At 41.8% G+C, this 24754-nt stretch overlaps 1 protein-coding gene across 2 annotated transcripts; it reads left to right on the top strand.

Moving 5' to 3' along the window:
• The first annotated feature begins 9003 nt into the window (after window positions 1–9003).
• On the top strand, window positions 9004–24254 carry LOC122540202 (mannan-binding lectin serine protease 1-like). Of its 2 annotated transcripts, none has more exons than XM_043675582.1 (5): window positions 9004–9149; window positions 10753–10969; window positions 14001–14178; window positions 16038–16166; window positions 23967–24254. In XM_043675582.1, the coding sequence occupies exons 1-5, from the start codon at window positions 9127–9129 to the stop codon at window positions 23981–23983; spliced, it is 564 nt and encodes a 187-aa protein (XP_043531517.1). In that variant the 5' UTR covers window positions 9004–9126; the 3' UTR covers window positions 23984–24254. The 2 variants fall into 2 exon arrangements, with proteins under 2 accessions (XP_043531517.1, XP_043531516.1); XM_043675581.1 differs by lacking the exon at window positions 23967–24254 and adding an exon at window positions 18254–18409 and having other exon boundaries at window positions 9028–9149.
• The last annotated feature ends 500 nt before the right edge of the window (window positions 24255–24754 follow it).

The following is a 24754-nucleotide window of genomic DNA, read 5'->3' as shown; positions in this document are numbered from 1 at the left end:
GGTCCAACTCTTCTATGCCGACCAAATATCCTAAATTAATCTAGTCCCATTTGCCAGCACTTTGCCCATGTCCCTCTAAACTCTTCCTATTCACATACCCATCCAGATGCCTTTTAAATGTTGTAATTGTACCAGCCTCCACCACTTCCTCTGGCAGCTCATTCCATAAGCCCACAACCCCCTGCATGAAATAATAGCCCCTTAGGTCTCTTTTAAATCTTTCCTCTCTCACCTTGTCTATTTACCCTGTCCATGCCCCTTATGATTTTATAAATCTCTATAAGGTCACCCCTCAGCCTTTAACCTTTCAGGGAAAACAGCCCCAGCCTCTTTAGCATCTCCCTATAGCTCAAACCCTTCAATGCTGGCAACATCCTTGTAAATCTTTTCTGAACCCTTTCAAGTTTCACAACATCTTTCCATTGGAGGAAGACCAGAATTGCACACAATATTCAAAAGGTGGCCTAACCAATGTCCTGTACAGCTGCAACATGACCTCCCAACTCCTGTACTCAATATTCTGACCAATAAAGGAAATCATACCAAACGCCTTCTTCACTATCCTATCTACCTGCGACTCTACTTTAAAGGAACTATGAACCTGCACTCCAAGGTCTCTTTGTTCAGCAACACTCCCCAGGACCTTACCATTAAGTGTCTAAGTCCTGCTCTGATTTGCCTTTCCAAAATGCAGCACCTCGTATTTATCCAAATTGGTCCATCTGATCAATATCCCCTTATACTCTGAGGTAACCTTCTTCGCTATCCCCTACACCTCCAATTTTGGTGTCATCTGCAAACTGACTAATCATACCTCCCATGTCCACATCCAAGTCATTTATATAAATGATGAAAAGCAATGGACCCAGCACTGATCCTTGTGGCACTCCACTGGTCACAGGCCTCCAGTCTGGAAAGAAACTCTCCACTACTGCCCTCTGTCTTCTGTGTTCCATATGATCTAACCTTGCTAACCAGTCTACCATGAGGAACCTTGTCGAATGCCTTACTGAAGTCCATACAGATCACGTCCACCTCTCTACCCTCATCAATCCTCTAGGTTACTTCTTCAAAAAAACCTCAATCAAGTTAGTGAGACATGATTTCCCATGTACAAAGTCATGTTGACTATCCCAATCAGTCCTGCCTTTCCAAATACATGTAAATCCTATCCCTCAGGATTCTCTCCAACAACTTGCCCATCACTGGCTTGTTTTCACTTATCTCTTCATCTCGTGATATGGTGATGTTATTCATTTTCAAATCTGTTATGAACCAGGCCAGACCTCTCAAAACATTTCAAGAGAGTGGTCCAGACCCTAACTTTACAGGTTGTTTTAAGCAGGTGTAATGGGGATATTCCAGGAGGGATGCAGTTGGTCAATTCACTTTGTTTTAAACAAAACAGAATTTATTTACCAAGATTGCTGAATGAAACACAGACAAAAGAGCACAGAATACTGAATAACTTAACCAATACGAAAACCCAACAGATCGTCCCAACCTAATGATGCTGTTCCAAATACATGTGACAATCCCCATAAACACCCCTTGGCACAAAAGGAAAAATCAAACACGGGGCCTTACAGGAGAGAAGTCAGAGAGAGAGAGAGACAGGCCTGGACCTGCTTCTTTCGGTCCAGCAGCTTTTTCCACACTCCTGCTAAAAACCAAGCCAGAGAAGAGCTGAGCTGGGAGACTGGCCGCTCCCCTTTCATTGTACAAGTTTTTTTTTAACTTGACAGCCTACTGCCTGAGACAGTATCTGTTAGCTGTAATCAAGCTGGCCCTAAAACCCTACACTCCCAGACGTTTCGGTGTATGCGTCATTTAAGACCTCCCTGAAACAGAAGCCAAGGACAGTACAACCTTGTTAAAGGAGCAGCATCGTCACAAATCAACTAACTTCAGAATAATCTATATCTCGCGGCCTTGATATGTTTACTGAACTTGGTTGAAGACACTAGATTTATAATACACTGAAGAGTCGGCTGAGATTATGTGTTAGAAGATGTAGAATGGGATTGTGATTTCTAGCCTATTCAGGCCTTACCTATCGACTTCAATTCCGGCAAGCTGTCAACTCTTACTTAAATGCTTTTGGCTGTACATCCCCATTCTGTTCCTGCTAATCTAATGGTGTCATTTTGCACAGCCTTCTCATTAAGATTTCATTTGAATTTCAGACAAGCACCTGTGACATTCAGAGCCATTTGTCGGAAAGTTCTTTCAAAAGCAATCACTTTGTAATCAGCCTGTCCACCAACTGCTTATATCAAAGGGGGGAAAGTAAAATTGGCATTCATGCTGTACAGGGCTCAATCTGAACGGAAAGCATCATAATGGGCTGAATCACATTTTCGTTTTGGCTAAGTCCGAGTTCTATCCAGGTTGAAGGGACAGGTAGTGTTCAGGAGACAAGGAGGCTGCAGAAGGACTTGGGCAGGCTCCAAGGGTGGGCAAAGAAGTAGCAGATGGAAAACAATGTGGGCAAGATAGGAAGAATAGAGGCCCGGACTATTTTCTAAACAGGGAAAAGCTTCAGAAGTCCGAAGCACAACGGAACTTAGGAATCCAAATTGGAGTGGAGGCTGTGATACCAGATCATACCCAGTTGGCAGTTAGAAAGGCAAATGCAATTTCAGTATTTGTTTTGAGAGGGTTAGAATACAAGAGCAGGGATGCACCGCTGGGGCTGTATAAGGCTCTGGTCAGACTGCATAGGAAATATTTCTTAGCAGGACTTATACACTTAATGGTAAGGTCCTAGGGAGTGTTGCTGAACAAAGAGACCTTGGAGTGCAGGTTCATAGCTCCTTGAAAGTGGAGTCACAGGTAGATAGGATAGTGAAGAAGGCGTTTAGTATGCTTTCCTTTATTGGGTCAGAGTATTGAGTACAGGAGTTGGGAGGTCATGTTGCGGCTGTACAGGACATTGGTTAGGCCACTGTTGGAATATTGCGTGCAATTCTGGTCTCCTTCCTATTGGAAAGATGTTGTGAAACTTGAAAGGGTTCAGAAAAGATTTACAAGGATTTTGCCAGGGTTGGAGGATTTGAGCTACAGGGAGAGGCTGAACAGGCTGGGGCTGTTTTCCCTGGAGCATTGGAGGCTGAGGGGTGACCTTATACAGGTTTACAAAATTATGAGGGGCATGGATAGGATAAATAGGCAAAGTCTTTTCCCTGGGGTCGGGGAGTCCAGAACTAGAGGGCATAGGTTTAGGGTGAGAGGGGAAAGATATAAAAGAGACCTAAGGGGCAACGTTTTCATGCAGAGGGTGGTACGTGTATGGAATGAACTGCCAAAGGAAGTGGTGGAGGCTGGTACAATTGCAACATTTAAGAGGCATTTGAATGGGTATATGAATAGGAAGGGTTTGGAGGGATATGGGCCGGGTGCTGGCAGGTGGGACTAAATTGGGTTGGGATATCTGGTCTGCATGGACGGGTTGGACCGAAGGGTCTGTTTCCATGCTGTACACCTCTATGACTCTATATTGTGAACAGTTTTGGGCACCATTTCTGATGTGCTGGCCTTGGAGGGATCCAGAGCAGATCCACAAGAGTGATCCCGGGGATGAAAGGCTTGTCATGTGAGGAGTGGTTGAGGACTCTATGTCTGTACTCAATGGATTTAGAAGGATAAGGGGGAATCTGATTGAAACCTACAGAATACTGAGAGGTCTGGATAGAGTGGATGTGGAAAAGATGTTTCCGCTATAGAACCCGAGGGCACAGCCTCAGTCCAAAGGGACAATCCTTTAAGACCAAGATGAGGAGGAATTTCTTCAGCCAGAGGGTGGTGAATCTGTGGAACCCAGCCACAGAGGGCTGTGGAGGCCAAGTCCTTGAGTGTATTTAAGACAGAGATAGATAGGTCCTTGATCGGTAAGGGGGTCAAAGGTTGTAGGGAGAAGGCAGGAGAGTGGGGTTGAGAAACATATCAGCCATGATTGAAAGGTGGAGCAGATGCAATGGGCTGAATGGCCTAACTGTGCTCCTATGCCTTATGGTAGCAACCATTTTGCAGGATTTGTCACCATGAGGTCTAACGATTTCTCTCACTGTAACTTACTAAACACACCTCAGTAACTTCCTACTCTGTTCCATGGTATCTCTCATATCTGCTTTTCACCCCATCTACCAGATGCTGTTCCCAGAATAACTCAGCACTCAGTGGATATCCTGGAATTCCCTCACCAGCGCTGTCAGTCCGGAGCTGCCCTGCATGGTTCCTGACATTTGCCCCAGCCATGGTGATGGTGTTGGCAGGGAGAAATGGATGCCTTGTGGGCAGGTCCTGACCAAAGTGCTGCAGATGGGATCTTCCTCTTCAGGAGCAGCAGTGGAGGCTGCGATACCAGATCATACCCAGTCTGGTCCCAGGTTGGCACCTGGGTCAGCGAGGACTCAGCCATTTGGAGGAAGGCCCATTGTAGGAAGATGGCCATTGGCCTTCTCTCCACAAGTGTGAATGCTTCCATCTTCTCTCCGATACTTCACACTCATTCCATCTCCGCTAGAGTACCCATCTCCCATCAAGGCTGATGCTCTAACACTCCCATTATTGCCTGAAACATTGTCCCCAGTTGCTGTCACACATTCAAACTCCCATAACCTCTAACCCTGCATGCTCTCTGTGCTGCCTACTCACTCATGCGGCAAAACTTCCCCACACTTGTCACACACACCCACAGTAGTAAGTAGACCACCCACCTTCTTCTCCTGTACGTCCTGTCTCTTTCTCATCCGAGGAGGAAAATGGTAAGATATAAAGACTCAAGATGGGGGAGGTGTTGGCTCCTGTAATTGGGCAGTGTCCTGACTCTGACATGAGCTGGGTTGAGACAGAAGGCTCTCCTTGATTTACTGTGTTCCTGGCTAAAGGCTATGCCCCTTGACTCGACTGATGCCTGCTGACAAATATGATGAGTTTCCTGGCTTTGTGTCTGCATTGATTACCATAACAAAGCAGGAGCAATGTGAGGTTGGTATCTGTGGCCGAGGAGGCAAAGTACAAAGAGACAGTGCAAGGCAGGGCAGGGTACTGTGAACATTCGGGTGGGCTCAGGGTGAGTGAGAGCTACGACAATGAGTAAAGAGCCTAGAGGTGAAGCCTGGTCCTGTCCATGACACAACATCCTGCTGCAGCATTACTCTGACTGCTACCGATGCAGCCCAATATACAGCATTGAAGGGCAGAAACATCCTGTCGGTGATCAGAGGTGTGCCATGACAGTTTTTAGAGGCTGGCACTTATCAGATGCCAATGTCCAAGGATATTGTCCAGAACTGGAGGGTATAGGTTTAGGGTGAGAGGGGAAAGATATAAAAGAGACCTAAGGGGCAACATTTTCACGCAGAGGGTGGTACGTGTATGGAATGAGCTGCCAGAGGATGTGGTGGAGGCTGGTACAACTGCAACATTTAAGAGGCATTTGGATGGGTATATGAATAGGAAGGGTTTGGAGGGATATGTGGGCTGGGTGCTGGCAGGTGGGACTAGATTGGGTTGGGATATCTGGTTGGCATGGACGGGTTGGATCAAAGGGTCTGTTTCTGTGCTGTACATCTCTATGACTCTATGGGTGCCTGTGTGCCATGGAGCAAGCAGCGAGTTGAATCTACCTGGTTTCCTTATTGAGTTTTCTTGACATTCAGCTTGTTGGCAAGCTTGGTAAGACAGGACATTGAATATTAATGAAGTGAGTTGGGCCGTTAACAAAACATTTAACCTGAAATAATCCCCCTTAATTGACAATTCTTTGAAATGTGTACCATTCTTAAGAGGTTAACTCATCATTCCTTGGAAAAAGGTTTTTCCGCCTTTCTCATCGCACTGACTCTTGAACTCTGACAAAGTTTCGATCTTCCACTCTGCTCTGGAAATTACTTCCTGGACTAATTACTGTCTCCATCATGAGTGTGTGATTTATTGTATAAAAAGAACAAATGAGTGAAAAAGGGGAAAAAAAAAAGAACTGTGGTTGCTGGAAATCTGATCCAGAAACAGAAGTTCCTGGGGAAACTCTGTGGGTCTGGCAGCATCTATGGAGAGAAAGCAAAATTATTATTTTGGACACAGTACCTCTTCTTCAGACTTGATTTATCAAAAGCTCCATTAACTTATGAATCTGTGCCCTATTTGAGGACATTAACCCACCAGGAATATAATGGAAGTGATAAGGGAATTGTTAAATGGGAATCTTTATGGGAATCTTTATTTAAACAATCAGAGATGAAAAGTAAAATACAATTGGGGCTAATGAATAAAAAGGAAAGGACATTTTCAGGTGATTCAGTGGTTAGCACTGCTGCCTCACAGCACCAGGAATCCAGGTTCAATTCCACCCTCAGGTGACTGTCAGTGTGGAGTTTGCACCATCTCCCTGTGTCTGTGTGTGTGTTTCCTCTGGGTGCTCTGGTTTCCTCCCACAGTCCAAAGATGTGCAGGTCAGGTGGATTGCTATGCCACATTGATGCAAAGTGTCCAAGGTTGATTAGCCATGATAAATGCAGGGTTCTAGGAATGGTGGGATACTCTTTGAGGGATTGGTGCAGACTTAATGGGCTGCACAGCCTCTATCTGCACCGTCAGCATTCAATGATTTTCGCTAGCTCAGTGCAATAGACAGACCACCAGGGCTGATTTAGAGGGGCCATATCTTCAATGAAGGTGTTTGCTAAACCCATCACTTGGCAGAATTAGATTGGTCTTGAGCAATTTCTGTTATATTGTGTAGAAGATGGCTAATTCTGTATTTTAACATTTATGTAATAGTGTTTATAAGCAAGTGGATGAAGGTGTAAGGTAAGTCACCATAGGCTTAACAGACCACAGGTCTACTCTCTCATTAAAGGGAGATGATTGGGAGATTCAAGATGGTGGCGACTCAGTAAGTCTGCCCTGCTGAGCTCTGCATCAGAACGCAGACAAAGTGGTGCTATCACCCTCCCTTTATTACCCAATGTGGTAGAAAGAGTTATGTTCTACCGCTAAAATTGTTTAGTGTCAGTTTAAAATAATTAGGAAAATGACTAAAGGGAAGGGACCGTGAGGATCACAACAAGCAGGGAGCCCCCGCAACAACGGACACGCCCGTGGCCACAGAGTCGTCCTCCGCAGTGGCCCCAGGGGACTTACCTATGGAGCAGAGTCTGATCTTGGAGTTTGTGAAACTCCGAGAGAAGATTGATTTGTCTCTGGAGGAGATTCGGGCCAGGCTTGACCCAATCTCAGTCATGCTGCATAGGCATGACCAGGAGATCCAGTGCCTCAGGCAGCGTGTCGGGGAGGTGGAGTAACAGGCTGTGGCCTCCAAAGCCGCAGCGGAATTATTGACGGATCGGGTCCAGGCCTTGGAATGGCAGGTACGGGCCTTGAAGGAGCAGGTTGACGACCTCAGAAATCAAGGTTTTTGGAAGAACATCCGTCTGGTGGGGCTTCCTGAGCGGGAGGAGGAAGGCCAGCTTTTCAGCTGCTTGGAGCAATAGCTTCCACAGTTTTTGAAGATGGAAGTTGAGGTAGGCTGGGTGCGGGTTGAGCGGGCCCACTGGGTCGCAGAGCATAGGCCTGGATCAGACCAGCACCCCCACCCAGTCCTCGTGTGCTCCAGCATTATAGAGATAAACAAATGACGCTGGAAGCCTCTGGAGTACTGGAGAAGGATCCATAGGCTCTGATATACAAAGGATCTTCCATCACTTTCAGATTAGGGACTTTATACACACAAAAAAAGACTATATTGATGGCTAGTCCCTAAAAGTTGGATATGGAGAAGAGAGTGCTCCAATCTACGGGCGCTCTCTCGATCAATACCCTTTATCACTTGTTAGGAAGTAATGTTTCAAAGGACATTGAGCGACTAAACAGAATCTGGACTTGGGAATTGGGGGTGGAAATCTCGTCAGAGGTGTGGGAGGATACTTGGGAGAACGTAACTAAGATTTTGATCTGTAACTGGACACAGCCTAAGCAACTGAAGGTACTCCACAGGGCTCATCTGTCACTGGAGAAGCTAGCAAAATTTAAGACAGGAGTGACTCCAATGTGCCTCAAATGTAAAACAGATGTTGGCATTCTTAATCATTGCTTGTGGTCATGCCAAAAGCTTTGTGGGCATTGGGATGCTAGTGTGTGTGTTTTGGAACTGGTTTTGGGAACTGAGGTTAAGGTTGGATTCAGTGTCCCTCCTCTTGGGTCTTCCAAATCTTATCCTTTGGACATGCATGGGAAGAAATTGTTTAATATTCTTTCACTGTGTGCGAGGAAGAACATTCTAATGAGCTGGGTATCAGAGAATCTCCTGGAACTTTCGGGCTGGTGTAGATTAGTTATGGAGCACTTCCCCGGACTTCCTTAAGAGTATGGTGCACCTGAAAATGAAATTGTTTTATAGAACATTGTGGCCCTTTCTGGATTATATAAATGCAGACTTGTTGGCTATATTGGTCAGGATCTTTGTGCAGTCGTGAGGGCTATGTTTGGCAGTCTATGGGTCCTTGGCTGGGGTGGGGGACAGATACGGGTTTGCTTACTATTGCTTTGAGTGGTGGGGAGCTTCAGTGGGATTGCACTAAGTGTAGTAATTTAACTGAATATAACTTAAGTTACCATCATATGACTTGGTTTAATTGTTTTTTTCCTTAGTTATTCATTGAATTGTAGTTTTTGTAGAGTTGCTTTCACTCTGCTCAGTGGAATAGGGTAGTAGTTTATTTTCTGTTATTGTCATTATATTATAAAGTTGTTACAAAATTACTACAAAATAGTGTAAAAAAAATTAACATCTTTGTTCTTAACAAAAATATTTACAAAGAAAGGGGAGATGACTGGTTTAACCCGAGGGTCACTACACCACAAGCAAGGGGAGGCGTTGAGAAGGATAGTCACTCGTGTATCAAGGATAAGAAGGAAGTAGATCTTTAAGAAGGCAGTACGCCTTTAAGAAATCCCACTTTTATTTTGACAGGGAAGGTGATAGTGCAGTTCAATAACCACAAATACAAAGGCAAAAGGTTAATCGGACAATAAACAAGTTCACCATTTCTGCTCGTGTGCAGACATGACAGGAGCTCACTGAAACTGGGGTGAGCAGGGAGGTTATCAACTAGACAGGAGAAAATGCAGCAATCTCTGACAATGTGGTAAGTGAAGCAGATACAACATTAACTTGGCAGGGGTGTAAAACCATCCATCAATGGACCGGGTTTGAGCTGGAATGACTTGGAGGCTTAAAAATAAAACACTAGTTTTAACTTTCTTTAAAAAAAGAACTTATTCAAGTGGAAAATGACAGTTTTTTAGCAGAATTAATTGGAATTTCAGCTTGCTGTTCCTGGGTTTTGAACCTAACTTGGGTGGCTGTGACAGGGAGGGGCTCCCTCTGCTATAAGGGGACGATTGGAAATCTGTTTGGGATTGCTCAGAGCTACTTTCAGTTGAGCACCAGCCCACACAACTCAGCGTTAAAGTGACAATGCCACTTACTGGCACTGTCAGGATGAAGCTTTTTAACAAGGTTCATGTACTATCTTGTGGACGACAATGGGGAACGTACAGGGGAGTGAAATTAATTTTGCACAGACATAATGGGCTGAACATTTGAATAGCTTGATGTTACGATGGAGTCATAAAGCACAGAAAGATCCCTTTGGTTCAACCAGCCCATGTCGACCATAATCTCAAACTAAACTAATAGCATTTGCCTACATTTGGCCCACATCCCTCCAAACCTTCCTTATTCATGGACTTATCCAAATGTCTTTTGAACATTGTAACTGTATCAGTCTCCATCACTTCCTCTGGAAGTTCATTCCACACACAAGCCACTGTAAAAAAAAATGTTCCTCATGTCTTTTTAAATCTTTCTCCTCTCACCTTAATAATTTGCCCTATCGTCTCGAAATCCCCCAAATCTAGGGAAAACACACCTGCCATTCACCTTACCTATGCTCCTCATTATTTTATAAAACTCAGTAAGGTCACCCGTCAACTTTCTGTGCTCCAGTGAAAAGCATTCCAGCCTATCTAACCTCTCATTCTAACTCAAAACCCTCCATTCCTGGAAATAACCTGGGAAATATCTTCTCAACCCTCTCCAGTTTAATAATATCCTTCCTTTAACAGAGCAACCAGAACTGGACACAGTTCTCCAGAAGAGGCCTCAATGTGTTATATGACTCAAGGCAGTAGTTGGTAATCCTTTGTGGCTTGGGTGAGGAATGGCACTGAAGCAGAAGGAGCTTTATAAAGGTAGTTGTTGCCATGGAATACCAGATTGAAAAAAATATTTAAATTCCCTGCTATGGGCTATCTTCAAGCTAACATGCAACAACAACCTACACTTCTGTAGTATCTCTAGCATAATAAAACATCCCAAGATACTTCACAGGCAGATCATCAGACAGAATGTGACACTATCACAAGAAAGGAGGCAGCAGGGTTGGTGAAGAAAATGTTGATTAAGGGGAAGGTCGAAAGGAACATCTTAAAGGACGAGTAACAGATTTAATGATGGAATTCCAGATATTAGGGCCCAAGCAGCTGAAGACTTGATGCCAATGGTGGCATGCAGAAAGTCAGGGATGTTCACAAGAAGCCAGAATTGGAAGAGCATGGAGTTCTTGGAGGCTACCTCGATGGGCAGGAGTAAGAACAAAAATACATGAAAATAAAAGGTTTTCCTAACTGCTGCTGCCCAGTCAATTCCAAATTGTATATTTCAGTTAAGTTCATTGTTTTTTTCAGGTTATTCCTATGGGTCTCACCCATGCTTCCTGCACTTTTTGGCTTTCCATTGAACGAGAGGTTTGGAGAATTGCAATCTCCCGGTTTTCCAACTGCATATGGAGATAATATCTACCAGACCTGGAACATTTCTGTCCCCAGTGGATTTGTGATAAAACTGTATTTCTCACACTTCAGCCTTGAACCATCCTATCGCTGTGAATATGACAACATTAAGGTATCACCACTTCCATCGAATAACTGAGTTTAGGAGAGTATTGGGTATAGATTGAACAACAGACCTGATATCCTGGAACAACATCGGTGTAAGAATAAATCTGGTCTTTATAGCAACATCTGGAATTCATTTTCACAGGATTCTCTCTGCAGTTGTTGCCAAAGTATTTATATTGTTAAAAATGTTTGTGATTTTACTAGAAACGTGGTGGAACTTTTTAAATAGATTCATATCACTGTGCATGATAATGAAAAACGAGTTGATTGTTGTTGAATTTAGCATGTACAAAAACATTTTCATATGGTTGTAAATTTAATAAAACTGAAACTGCAAAGAATCAGACTTAGAGTCACACAGCACAGAAACTGACCCTTCAGACCAACCAGCCTATGCTGACCATAATCCCAAATAAACTAATCCCAAATTAAACTAACCCCAAATGCTTGCGGTTGGCCCATATCCTTCCAAACCTTTATTATTAATATACTTATCCAAATATCTTTTAAACTTTGTAACCGTACCCACATCCACCACTTCCTCTGGAAGTTCATTCCACACATGAACCACTGTGTAAAATATTTGCCTCTCATGTCCTTTTTAAATCTTTATCCTCTCACCTTAAACATACCAGACCCCCCAGTCTTGATGTTCCCCACCCTGGGGAAAAGACACTTATCATTCACCTTATCTATATCTGTCACTTGGATGATACAAAATTCTACTTGTATGAAAGTTAGCCTCAAGCAGCTGAGTAAAAACTATAGAATCAGGTAATCACAGATAGCTTGGATTGACCAGTGCAGAATTTCAGGTAATCTGAATTTTGCCAAAAGGAATCATGGCAAAAAAGGATCACAATCTCCCTGGCCAAGCAAAAGGAGCAGTAGGGCCCAAGCATGCGCAGGTGAGGCAACTTGCAAAGTAGTGGGATTGACAAAACTTTTGAGAAAGTTAACTGTGTTCCGAATCGGAGAGAAGACAAGTGGAAAACCCATTGCATGAACCAGAAAGTGGACATCGTGGAAGAGTGTGAGGTTACACCATCAGGTTTGTCCACCATTATGAAAACCAAGGATGCATCTTGGAACGGTTCAACGATGACACACATGGTCTCTGATAAGAAGAGAGAGAGAATGGCTGCTTCGCCAGATATTGGAGAAGCTAACCTGATGCAATTCAAGGCAGCCATTAGAGAACTTTCCCATCTCAACCCAATCCTGCAGGAAAGGAAATCTCCATGGCAACCATACAGTTTACCTGCAGAAACAAATGGCTGAACCACTTCAAGACAAGGCACAACATTGTCTTTTGGTTGGTGAAAAGTGAGAGCACCGTTGCTATGACAGCAATGACTCTCAAAATGGGCTTATGCTTATCTTTAATGAATTTGGACAAAAAGACATTTTAATTTGGATGAAGTTGGGTTGTATTTACTGTCTTTTGTCAGGCCACTATTTGATGGTTAAGGGAACACGTGATGGCAAAACTGCATGATAGCTTTGTGCCCACACGGATGGCACTGAAAAGCTGAGAGGCTTCGTAAAAGTGAAGACACTGCCCACACAGTACAATACAAATTAAACACCTGGATGCTTTCCAGAAATTGAGACATGTGTGAGGAACAATGAATCAACAAAAGAAAAGGGAGATTTCCGTCAATGTAGTCAACTGCTAATGAACTCTGACATCACAGCTCCGAAGATCATCAAATGACAATCCTGCCTCCAAACATCACGGCCAGGCTCTGACCCCATGTATCGGGATGATTAGGAATGTGAAATGTCCATGACAAACTATTGAGTGCATTGATTGGAAGCAGGACGGCAATCTCACTGCTTTACCAGCCATGTTCATGCTAGACAAGACCTGCAGGGTGGCAAAAGAGGCCACAAGTACAAGGAGGCTCCAACCAGCTTACAGCTGCACAAGACAAAACAACGGACAGGATGATGCCAACCAACCCAATACCAAGACACTTTCCCCTCACCCCCAATCTTGACTGCAATAGGTTATTCCAAGAAATGCATGATGGGTGCAGTGGATTCTTCAGCAGATGGTTCTGAAGATTCAGATGAATGACTGCCTGCTTGCTCACCTATCTCCCTGGCCAATGCTCTGAAGAACATTAGATAGTCCAGGATTCCATTATGCAGGATCAAAACACCAGTACCATGTTTGACTCCAATGATGTGACAAACTGCATGGCACTCGTCAGAAATCAACACATTATACAGAAACTACTATGGAATTTTCCAATTTTAAATGCCAGCCTCTCTCAAGATTGGACATTATTTTCATTTATTCATGCTGATGAACATTAAGATAAAAAAGATTAATGGTTCTTTTTAATTCAATGTTTTAAGTATTAGAAACTTTTGTAAGCCTATTGAATTGCTTAAAGTTACATTCATGTGGAAAATGGGCATGTCTTGGCTGGTTAAGCTGTGCTTAACCTGATTCGAAGACAGATCCTCTGGGATTTGACTCAGAGTTTACTGTAATTACCAGCAGCTGATGCAAACAGAGATGCAATGAGCTAACTGGTCATGTTGATGATTATTTCATGTGAAATTCAAAGTGCTTAACATTACTCTAGAGTGATGGAAGGCTGGAGAATGAGCAGTCGGGAACTGCTAATTCCACAAAGTGAGTTCAGAATGAAAGCTGACATCCCATTATGCTGCTTGGGATAGAGTAGTGAACTGAGAGATTAAAGTATCTTTCAATTTCAGTGTAAAAATACATAATGAACAGTAGCACAAGGATCATAAAAAATAAAAAAGAGCTGAAAAAAGTTAAAAAATTGTCAAAAATTAATAAAACATGTTTGCACACTTGCATAAGATTCCCTATTCAGTGTGTAAAATGTTAATTATTAAAGGCCTAGAGGTATACTGTACATACATGCTGTTATTAATACAATAGATTTTAATTCTTAGAGCAACATAGAAAAGTAGGCTTAAAATAGCAGATACAAAAAAAAAGGAGCTAATTTCAAAGAAACCCCAAAATATTTTACAATTATGTTCAGATCCTAACAGATGGAAAACAGTTGGCCAAGCTGTGTGGAGAGACCAGCACAGATACAGAAGAGGTTCCCGGTGACAAACGATTCTATTCCACAGGGAACAACATGACAGTGATATTCAGAACTGATTACTCAAACGAGAAGAATTACACCGGATTTGCTGCACATTATGCAGCCATAGGTAAGAAGCTATTTTAGATGTAATCTGTATGCAAGAGAGCTGTGAAGGGCTAGGATGGAACAAATGGCAAGCGATTCCTACCTTAACCTTGCCTGGCCCTGCAGGTTACCTTATACCCAAATGCATTCACTATAATATCCTTGACTTCCTAACAGGACAATGCATGAACCTTCCAACTGCATGGAGACTATTGATTTCTTTGTCCTCAGTGTTACCACCAGTGACCACTGACCATTCGTTCAGCTATTGCTCAGTCTTCTAGAACTCCTCCTCAAAATCCCTCCACATCTGTTTTCCAGAGCTTCTGTAAAATCCTGTTTTTTTTTCCCCCCACAAAGCTTTAGACATCTAACATTGTCATTATTTTCATTTTCTCTCCTCTTTGTTGTTTCATCTTCCTATAACATGCTTTAAGATGTTGCTACAAATCCCATCCATTTATTACCCTTTTTCTCAGTCCATAATAGATCAAATTGTAGGTGGCTGGGTCGGCATTTGTTGCCAAGAGGATAATCAAGAGTCAACCACATTGCTGGTGCCCCTTATCAGTCAGATCAGATAAAGAGGACAGTTTCTTATTTCAAGGGCATTAGTTAACCAAATTTGGTTTTTGCAACAATCAATTTTACAGTCATCATTTGACTGTCAATTCCTGAAGTTGAGCAATAATACCCCATCACCTTCCCCACTTATTGAACTTTGAGTGAACAGTATCCTGCACAATGTTTGTACTGAGATATATAGATGTGAATGCGCTCAGTACAGGAGAGCACGAGGTAGTCAAATGAGCATTAAAACAGCACAGGAGCAGTGAAGGGGCTTAAATTGGCAGTAGGAGCGATATAGCTGAATGTAGTCAATGTACAAATGGAAGCCTCCCAATGAGGCCATAAAGTGAGAGCATAAAGTTAGGGCGGCACGGTGGCTCAGTGGTTAGCACTGCTGCCTCACAACAGCAGGGACCAGTGTTCAATTCCAGCCTCGGGTAACTGTGTGGAGTTTGCACATTCTCCCTGTGCCTGCTTGGGGTTCCTCCCACAGTGCAAGGTTAGGGGGGTTTGCTGTGCTAAATTACCCCATAGGTTCAGGGATTTGTAGGTTAGATGCATTAGTCAGGGGTAAAAGTAGAGTAATAGCAGAATGGGTCTGGGTGGGTCCCTCTTTGGAGGGTCGGTATGGACGAGTTGGGCCAAAGGGCCTGTTTCCACACCATAGGCATTCTATATTTTACAAAAAATGTTTAAGATTTTCATTCTGTGTGTTCAATTCCCTACTTGGTTCACCTTCTCCCTAGTTTTGTAAACTCCCCTCATATTGCAAGATCTCTGTGATCCTCCATTCTGAGTTTCTTTGGCATTCCCAATTTCTATCATCCCACAATAGGTGGTTATACCTGTGGCTTTCTAGTCTGGAAGTTCAGGAATATTCTCCATATACCTTTTTACTTTACTACCTCCCACTCCTATTTTGGGATCCACCATCTTTTTGGTCAAGCATTTAGTCATCTTTCAATTCCTCATGGTTTAATGTGCTGTCAGCTTGATGATAATTTTGCCAAGAGAGTTTTGATGTTTTACTAAGTTAAAAAAGTTTTATAAAAAAAAAAAGGCTTGTTGGTGACCACATGAAGATCTATATTGAATTGCAAGTTGTTGAAGTATTTCTTTACACAGACCATGATAGTTGTGAAGGCAAATTGATAATAGGACAGTGGACTCATTTAAAACTCTAAGATGCTGTAAATGGGATGGTGATAGGATTCATAAAAGCAAAAGAAAGAGGAAACCGTTGAGCTCTCAAAAGTGTTCCACCTTTGATTTAGGTTAGGACTGATTTTCTGTCTTATCTTGCCTTGTTAGACATTGACGAGTGTGATCAGACAGCTTTTGAAGAACCAACCTGTGACCATTACTGCCATAACTATCTGGGAGGGTACTACTGCTCCTGTAAGCCAGGTTACTTCCTAGACTCAGATAAGATCTGCAGAGGTAAGAAAATCAAAATGAATTGTGGGGCTCAGAGTTGAACCTCGACCCATAGCTTCTCATTTCTGTTAATGGTCTGCTTAAAAACACAGCACCATGAAGTAACTGGACACAGAACTGTATCTACAGTTCCCCACAAAATAGGCTTTTCAGTAGTGAATGGGTATTTATCAATGGGGAGAAGAAGAAAAAAAATGCACAGGGTATTTTGATACGGGCCTTTCACTTGTTTAATGAAAACTGAATAATACTGATCTCAGGGATAGTTCTTTGCCTTCTTTAATCAGCGAAGAGCTCCCAGCAAAAGTATAGCTCATGGGACAGTAAGCTGTAGGTGTCCTCCAGGCTCTATTATGAGTATGGCTACTCTTTCTGATATATCCCAATTAGTCAAGTGATCAATAATACTTTACAAAGTCTCACAGCAGGAATTTTTAACCAGTTAATTGGTATTTGAAACGGAATCTTCAATAAAAACATAAATTAGTCATTAGTTTACGTTCAGTGAAGCAATGCCTTGATCAGGAATGAGATTTAAAAATCACTTCGAATTCCCTCATCTATAAGGTTTATACAGGCATCATAGCTTCTACTTAACTCTAGTGGTGTAGTGGTAGTGTTCTTACCTCTGGGCCAGAAAGTCTGTGGCTCAGATTTGTCATGGACCTGCCTGAAAAAGGTAATTAAAAATAAGCTACTGAAACTTAACATGCACTGCTATTATATTGACAACCTGTTAAATGTCAAGTTTAACAACTGAAGCTTTGACCTTAAATCAAAGTGTGATGTAATTTATGTTCCAAGAAAAATACAATCACATACAGCATTGGGTTGCATTACCAAAGAGTCAGAGCTATAAAGCATGGAAACAGACACTTCAGTCTAACTTATCCATGGCTTAACATATCTAACTTAATTTAGTCCCATTTGCCAGCATTTGACCCAAATCCCTCTAAATCCTTCCTATTCATATACCCATCCAGATATCTTTCAAACATTCTGATTGTATCAGCCTCCACCACTTCCTTTGGCAGCTCATTCCACACATGCACCACCCTCAATGAAAATGTTGCATCTTAGGTCCCTTTTAACTCTTTCCCTTCTCACCTTAAACCTATGCTGTCTAGTTCTGGACTCCCCACCCCAGAGAAACAACCTTCTCTACTTAACCTATCCATACTCTCATGATTTTATAAACCCCTAAAGGTCACCCCCTCAGCCTCTTGACATTCTAGTGAATATAGCCCCAAGCCTATTCAGCCTCTCCCTATAGCTCAAACTCTCCAACATCCTTGTAAGTCTTATCTGAACAACATCCTTCCTATAGCAGGGAGACCAGAACTTAACATAGTATTCCAATAATAGCCTAACCAATGTCCTGTACGCAATGCACTGACTAATAAAGGTAAGCATCCAAAACCCCTCCTTCACTACCCTGTCTACTTGTGATTCTACTTTCAAGATACTATGAGCCTGCACTCCAAGGTCTCTTTGTTCAGGACCTTACCATTAACTGAATAATTCCTGTCCTGATTTGCCTTTCCAAGAAAGGCAGGTTGCTGTTGTATCATGTGAAATGAGACTAAATGGCAGTGCAAGTAAATTAACAGTCATAACAAACATAAGCTCAATTGCTACAATATAACTACACCATAAACCTTCCCTTCACTTCCAAAGCAGAGATATAATCATCAGAAATAATCAGGCAAGTGAAAAATCTAAATTTCTTAAAAAAGCAAAATGGATTGAAAAGATCAAAATTGAACGAAACAAAAGAAATGAACCAAGAGGATAAAATGTCACCAAAATAGGAAATAGTAAAACATTTAGGAGCCGATATTTTATAAATACATGGAGCATTTAGTTTTAGCATTGCAATTACAATAATCAACATATCTGGTGTTGGATGATCATATTGGCAATTTTTCAGTATTAAAATAAATGAGCTGAAAATGTACCAGTCCTAGGGAGACAATCATTTCCCTGATCCACTAGTACTAGTAGAGTTTATATCCAGTTAATGTGTCAGGTACTGGTGTAGACTGACCGTTCCTTTTTCCATTAAACTCCACCTTTTGTTTCTTTTCCAGTCATCCGCAAAGTGTAACCACGAAATTGCAATCCAAACGCCAGCCTTGGTACATCAGGAAATGGCAATGAAATGCTTGAGATGCCTGACAATTATTCATATTCTACTGAGCTGCATTAAACTAACCAAATATCTTCTGTTGCTTTCACTGACATTTTATTGAGAAAATAAGGCACCAAGTAAAAATTAAAGTAGGAGTGATCACTTTTCTAGTTTTCAAATGTAAGGTTAACTTTCAGGGAATGTTTGCTTGGTATTGGTAGGTTAATGATTGAGTCCTGTTTTGCTAATGAGTAGCATATCTCATTGGTGATGCCTGCTATCATTAGGCACATCTGAAAACTGAGCAGAGGCTATAGAACAGTGTCTCCTATTTACCTTTGTAATTATTGTGTATGATTTAATGAGGGCTTTTGGTTGCAAGGATCCACTTCAGTTAACTCTGAGCAGCAATATAACATTGCTGTAGTAAAACTGAAGGAACGTTTTTGGGACCGGTGCCTGTGAAATTTAGCACTCCTCTACCACTGACCCTCAGTAGCAGCGGTGCGTACCATCTGCAATATGCACCGAAGAAATTCACCAAAATCTTTAGACAGCATCTTCCAAACCCACAACCATTTCCATTTTGAAGGTCAAGGACACCAGATACATGGTAACATCAGCACTTGCAAGTTGCCCATCTTGACTTGGAGACACATTGCTGTTCCTTCAAGGTCATTGGGTCAAAATTCTGCTGCTCCTTCCCTAATGCCATTGTGGGCTTGCCAAAAACAAAGAGTAAGAGTAATGGTTGAAGAAAGCAGCTCACCTCCACCTTGACAACCTGTCTCCCCCCACCCCCCAGAAGAGTGGGGGTGTTTAGGGGAAGAAAGGAGGAGACAAAATCTGATTGAGGCATACAAAATGGAGGGACATTGATCCAATCAAAGGCAGACATTTATCCCCTTATTAGAGGGGTCAGTAACCAGGAAGCACAGATTTAAAGGCAAGGAGCAGACAGTTGGGAGTCAATGAGAAAAAAACATTTTTCACTCACCAAGCACATAGGGTGTCTGGAATTCATTGCCAAAGAGGCCAACATATAATAAAGGATATTGTCTTATTCTAGTAGAAACAGGAAGCTTCAAAGACATTTAAGAAATTTTAGATTGGCGCTTGAAACACCATAACATACAAGATCAGGAATTGCTGGCAAGCATACAGAATTCCACCAGCAATTTCTATTTTTATTTCAAACTCCTAGCACCTGCAGTTCTTTATCTTATGACAACATACAAGGCTATGGGCCAAATACTGGAAAATAGAATTACAATAAATAGATGCTTGATGGCTGGCAGAACGAGGGGCTGAAGAACCTATTTGTGTGTAATATTTCTGACAACCCCCATTCTATGGCACTCAATGTCAATCGTGAATAAAGGCAAAATATTATGAAAATACTCAGCAAGTCAGGCAACATTTGTAAATATGGAAACCAATTAGGTCTATAACTTTTCATCAGTAGACAAAGATTAGAAATGTAATAGATATTAAGCAAAGAGAGAGGCTTGAAAAGGGGGAGCAGAGGAACAAAAGGATGACCTCCAATAGGATGGAAAGCAAGAATGATGAATTAACAAATGATGCAAGCCAAAAGGAGATGGCAATGTGACAAGAAACAAATTTTGTGTTTAAAGGAGTGTAAATGGGTATAGCAGAATTATGGCCACCAGTTGTTCAAAACAGTGGATAAGAACATAAGAACTAAGAGTAGGCCATCCATCATTTCGAGCCTGCTCCGCCACTCAATTTGGTGGACTGAGCTCCACTTACCCTTAATTGCTTTATTTTTCAAAGTATCTATCTTAGCTTTAAAAGCGATTACTGAAGTAGCATCAACTACTTCCCTGGGCAACGAATTCCATACATTAACAACCCTCTGTATGAAGAAGTTCCTTCTCAGTTCCGTTCTAAACTTGCTTCCTCTAATCTTGAGGCCGTGCCCTCTTGTCCAAGTCTTTCTTACCAGTGGAAACATCATATTTCTATTTTATCGATTCCCTTCACAATTTTATGTTTCTATTAGAACCACCCCCACCCCATTCTTCTGAATTCTAATGAATATAATTCCAACCTACTCAGCCTCTTCTCATAAGTCAACCCCAACTCCAGAATCAACCTAGTGAACAAATGTTCCTCTGCAAAGTTTCACAGTCCTCTGCACATTTTATTCTCCACTCAGCATCAACAAATTTTGACACTGTACATGTGGTCCACAACTCCAAATCTATATAATTTGTAAATAATTGCAGTCCAACACCTATCCCTGAGGCACACTAGTCACTGATTGCCAGCCAGAATAGCATTTATCCTCACTCTCTGCTTCCTGTTAGTCAAGCAACCCTCTATCCATGCTAATACTCTACCCCTAATATCATGCATCCTCATCTTATATAGCAGCCTCATGTGTGGCACGTTGTCAAAGGCCTTTTGGAAATCTAGGTACATCCCATCCACTGGATCGCCGTTTTATTCCTTGCTTGAAGTGTCTTCATAGAATTCCAAAAGATTCACGAAACATGACCATGCCCTTCATGAACTCATGCTGCATCTGTATAATGGGACAATTTCTTTTGAGATGCCCTATTTGTTATTTGATAACAGACTCAAGCATCTTCCCCACTACAGAGGTTAAGCTTAGTCGTCTATAACTCCCCATCTTTTGCCTACTTCCCTTTTTAAACAGTGGTATCACACTTCCTATTTTCCAATCTGCTAGGACTGCTCCAGAGTCCAGCAAATTACAGCCAGTGCACCTGCTATTTTCATACTCTGGGATGCATTCCATCAAGACCAGGAGACTTATCTATCCTTATTTGCATTAGCTTACTCAACACAAATTGTTTCCAGGTCCTCACCTAGCTATGTCGCTTACTGGCACGTTATTAGTATCCTCCACTGTGAAGTCTGATGCAAAATACCTGGACAATGCCTCAACCATAATATCCCATAACTAACCACTCACCCTCACCCTCTAAAGGACCAACATTTACTTTAGCCACCTATTTGTTTTATGTATTTATAGAAACTTTTTCTAGGTCTTTATATTCTGTGCTTTTTTCTCATACTCTAGCTTCCATTTCTTTATAGCTCTTTTGGTTGACCTTTAAAGTTTTTCCAATCTTGTTTTTGGCCACTTTGATAGCCTACCTTATTTCGTTAGTCACCCATTGCAGATTACCCTTCCTTCTCACTGGAATATACTTTTGCTGAAAACTTTGGAAAACATCTTTGAAGGTTCTCCACTACTCATCAACTATTGCACCAAGTCTGTTTCCATTCTACTTTAGCCAGGTCCTCCCTCATTCTAACATAGTCCCCCTTATTCAAACACAGGACCCTGGTATTGGATTTTATCTTTGCACTATCCAGCTCTATTTTAAATTCTACCATACTATTATCACACCTTCCAAGAGGATCCCTATGAGGTCATTAATTATTCCTATCTCATTACATGGGACCAGATCTAGGATAGCTTGTTCCCTCATTGGTTCCATTACATGCAGTTCACGAAAACTATTATGGATACTCTCAACGAACCCCTCAAGGCTAACCCGACTGAGCTGGTTCCACCAATCTATGTGCAGATTAAAATCTCTCATAATAGCTGTACCATTTTTGCAGGCATTAGTTATTCCCTATACTGCCTGTCTGAATGTGATATTATTTGATGGCCTATAGACTAAACCTATCAGTGACATTTTCTTCCTGGAATTCCTAATTTCCTTCCAAATAGACTCGACCTGATGCTCCATAGAACCTATATCATCTCTCAGCATCACTCTGATGTCGTCCTTGAATGTCAGAGCTACACCACCTCTTGCATTCCTGTCTCATTCTGAGTAGTCTGGTACCCTTGGATATTTAATTTCCAGTCATGACCATTCCACAACAATGTCTATCAAATCATATATTTATTCACGATTTGTGCCATTAACTCATCAACCTCGTTATGAAAACAACAGGCATTCAGGCAAAGTGCCTTTATGATATCTTTCTTACCGTTTTCATTCACATCTCTAATATCTCCAGAGTTATCCTTCAGTTTTGCTTCTTTCATTGAATTTACTCTCCTGCATACATACTAACCTGCTGCTTACCTTTTCGTGTATCACCATACTTCCTATTGTTTTCCCTTTTCAACTCTTGTTTGAAGTCTTGGTGATCACCTTATTTATCCTTCTTGCTTGAATACTGGTTCCAGGACAGTTCAGGTGGAGATCATCCCATTGGTACAGATCCCCCCCCCCCCCCCCCAGTTCCAAAACTGATGCCAATGTCCCATGAAATAGAACCCCTCTTTCCCACACCATTCCCTAGTCACGTTTTTTTTTGGTCCCTCGGCCAACTTGCATTGGGCTCAGGCAGTAATCTGGAGATTATGATCCTTGATGGCCTGTTCCTTAATTTCATTCCTAGCGCTTGATAATCCCCAAACAGGTCCTCCATCCTATCCTTGCCTGTTGCTAGTCCCATTGTGGTATTGTAGTATTTGCAAGGCATATCCAGACTTACAGCTGCATTCAAGCTCCTCTTTGGAAATCAAGCACAAAGAAAGCCCCAGCATAACACTCCCACCCTCCCAGTGTCACTGCACATTCCTCAAACATATTGCATCTCAGCAAGTCTCAGAGTTGAAACAGGAAGGAAAAAGATCTTTGGAGAGTCAAGACTCGTGACGAAAGTGAAGGAGGTTCTCAAGACAGGTTAACTGATGAAAGCAGAAATGTAGACAATAGAATGGTGCAATCGAGTGTCCTGTTGTCACAATGGTGGAAAATTCTCAGCTGAAGAAAAAGACATAATGGAAGCACTGGTATGGAAGATGACATTATTGAAACAATTAGAATGGAAAGAAAAAAAAGTGTTAGACTCCTGACAGGAAGTAGGATAGGAGAAAAGTACAGAGTAGCTGAATACTCAGAATTTGTTGCGGGTATTAGTTGTTTCCACCAGAAATTGAGACACAAGTGTTGAAGTTAAACCATGAAATGAAGATGGTGGCTGTTTGGAAGGTAATTAAATTTTACCCGAGTGCAGAGCTCACTTAAAAGGTTAAAAATAGTGGATGCACACAGGATTTTCCCTTAACGTTGGGAGAAATGGAATTGAAAGGGAAGGTGCCACAACTGTAGCACTGGATTGGAAATAGCAATAGATCAGTTGAATATTGAATTTGCTTGGACAGATGTTAATGATGCAGGGGACTATATGATGCCTCTAGGATGGAAACAAAAGAATGATGGCAGTAATGTAGGAAGTGGGACAGGCTGTCACTTCCGTCAACCTCCATGGAGGGGAGGGAATCATTGGTTGAAGAAAAAGGACATATTGCAGCACTAGCAGGAGGCTGGCAGAACCAATGCAGTGGAGGTAGAGTCTCTAGAATATAAAAGGAATTTTGAGGAAATGTAATTGAGATGACTGCAAGAGTTGTTGGGCTTACAATGGAGATAGTCATAAGGAAGAAACAGTTATGTACCATGTAAAAGATGAATCTGGACACGAAGCAGTTCTTATTTTCTATCTTGGGGGATGACAGCATTAAACTGGTGTTAACAGAGTTATTGTATCAGAGGAAGAACAAAGGAATGAAATGGGGTTTCAACAAATAATATTCCACAATGTCCAAGACCAATTTCTCTTTCAAGACTGCCATTTTTCATTTGCAGAAACCAAGTCGAATTAAAGAAAACATTATTCAACATAATTCTGGCCAGATTTGACCTCTGAGGAAGAAGTGAAGCACCCAACATTACCCTCCAGAACAATGCAAGTGTAGGAAGACTGGACCTCCATGCTGAAAACGATGCTAAATGCAAAAAAAAAACAGAAACCAGGAAACTTCTCGAAGGGTGCTGGATTAATTGCAGAAAGGTTGAACGAGATAAGTGTTATGATCTCAGCTGTTATTGCTGGACAAGTCAAATACCAGGCTGAAATTTGGCTTCACAGATCATGTCATTATTTAATAAATGTCTTTCACCGAAACAAGCAATGTTGCAGATTTGGTTTCAACAATAAATTTATTATGTAAAGATAAAATCTACACAACAATTTGAAAAGGTTCAAAACAGTAAAAAATTCGATCCTTCTCGCCAACATGCTTTGTATTCAAATACCGGAAAGGGTTCCCTTCTCATGCGTCCCAAAGGTTTAAACTGCTGTTTGAATTTCCAGTCTCGAGTGTTTAGGAGCCTCTACATCAATTAGTCACAACTGAAATTTTATCAACTTTCCAACCAATTTTTCTGCACTGGAACTGTCAAATTAAAATCCTTACAGCAAGGTAGCCAGTTTCCTTACAGTTCTCAACTACCTTATTTTGTCACGAGAAACTATTTCACACATCTATCTTCCAGTAGAACCTCAACTGAAAAACAAAAGCGTTCAAAGTAATGCATTCCACTCGACCCCCCCCCCCCCACCAAATAGTTCCTCATCCTTAAACAAACAAAAC

The sequence above is a fragment of the Chiloscyllium plagiosum genome, chromosome 34 (assembly GCF_004010195.1).
Source record: "Chiloscyllium plagiosum isolate BGI_BamShark_2017 chromosome 34, ASM401019v2, whole genome shotgun sequence".
In the NCBI taxonomy this organism is placed as follows: domain Eukaryota; kingdom Metazoa; phylum Chordata; class Chondrichthyes; order Orectolobiformes; family Hemiscylliidae; genus Chiloscyllium; species Chiloscyllium plagiosum.
This window is presented reverse-complemented; position numbering and strand designations above follow the sequence as displayed.

Coding starts and splice junctions, on each gene's coding strand:
- LOC122540202 (XM_043675582.1), top strand. CDS start 9,127: ATGCAGCAATCTCTGACAATGTG. Junction 10,970..14,000: donor GTGAATATGACAACATTAAG/GTATCACCACTT, acceptor AATTATGTTCAG/ATCCTAACAGATGGAAAACA. Junction 14,179..16,037: donor TGCACATTATGCAGCCATAG/GTAAGAAGCTAT, acceptor TTGCCTTGTTAG/ACATTGACGAGTGTGATCAG.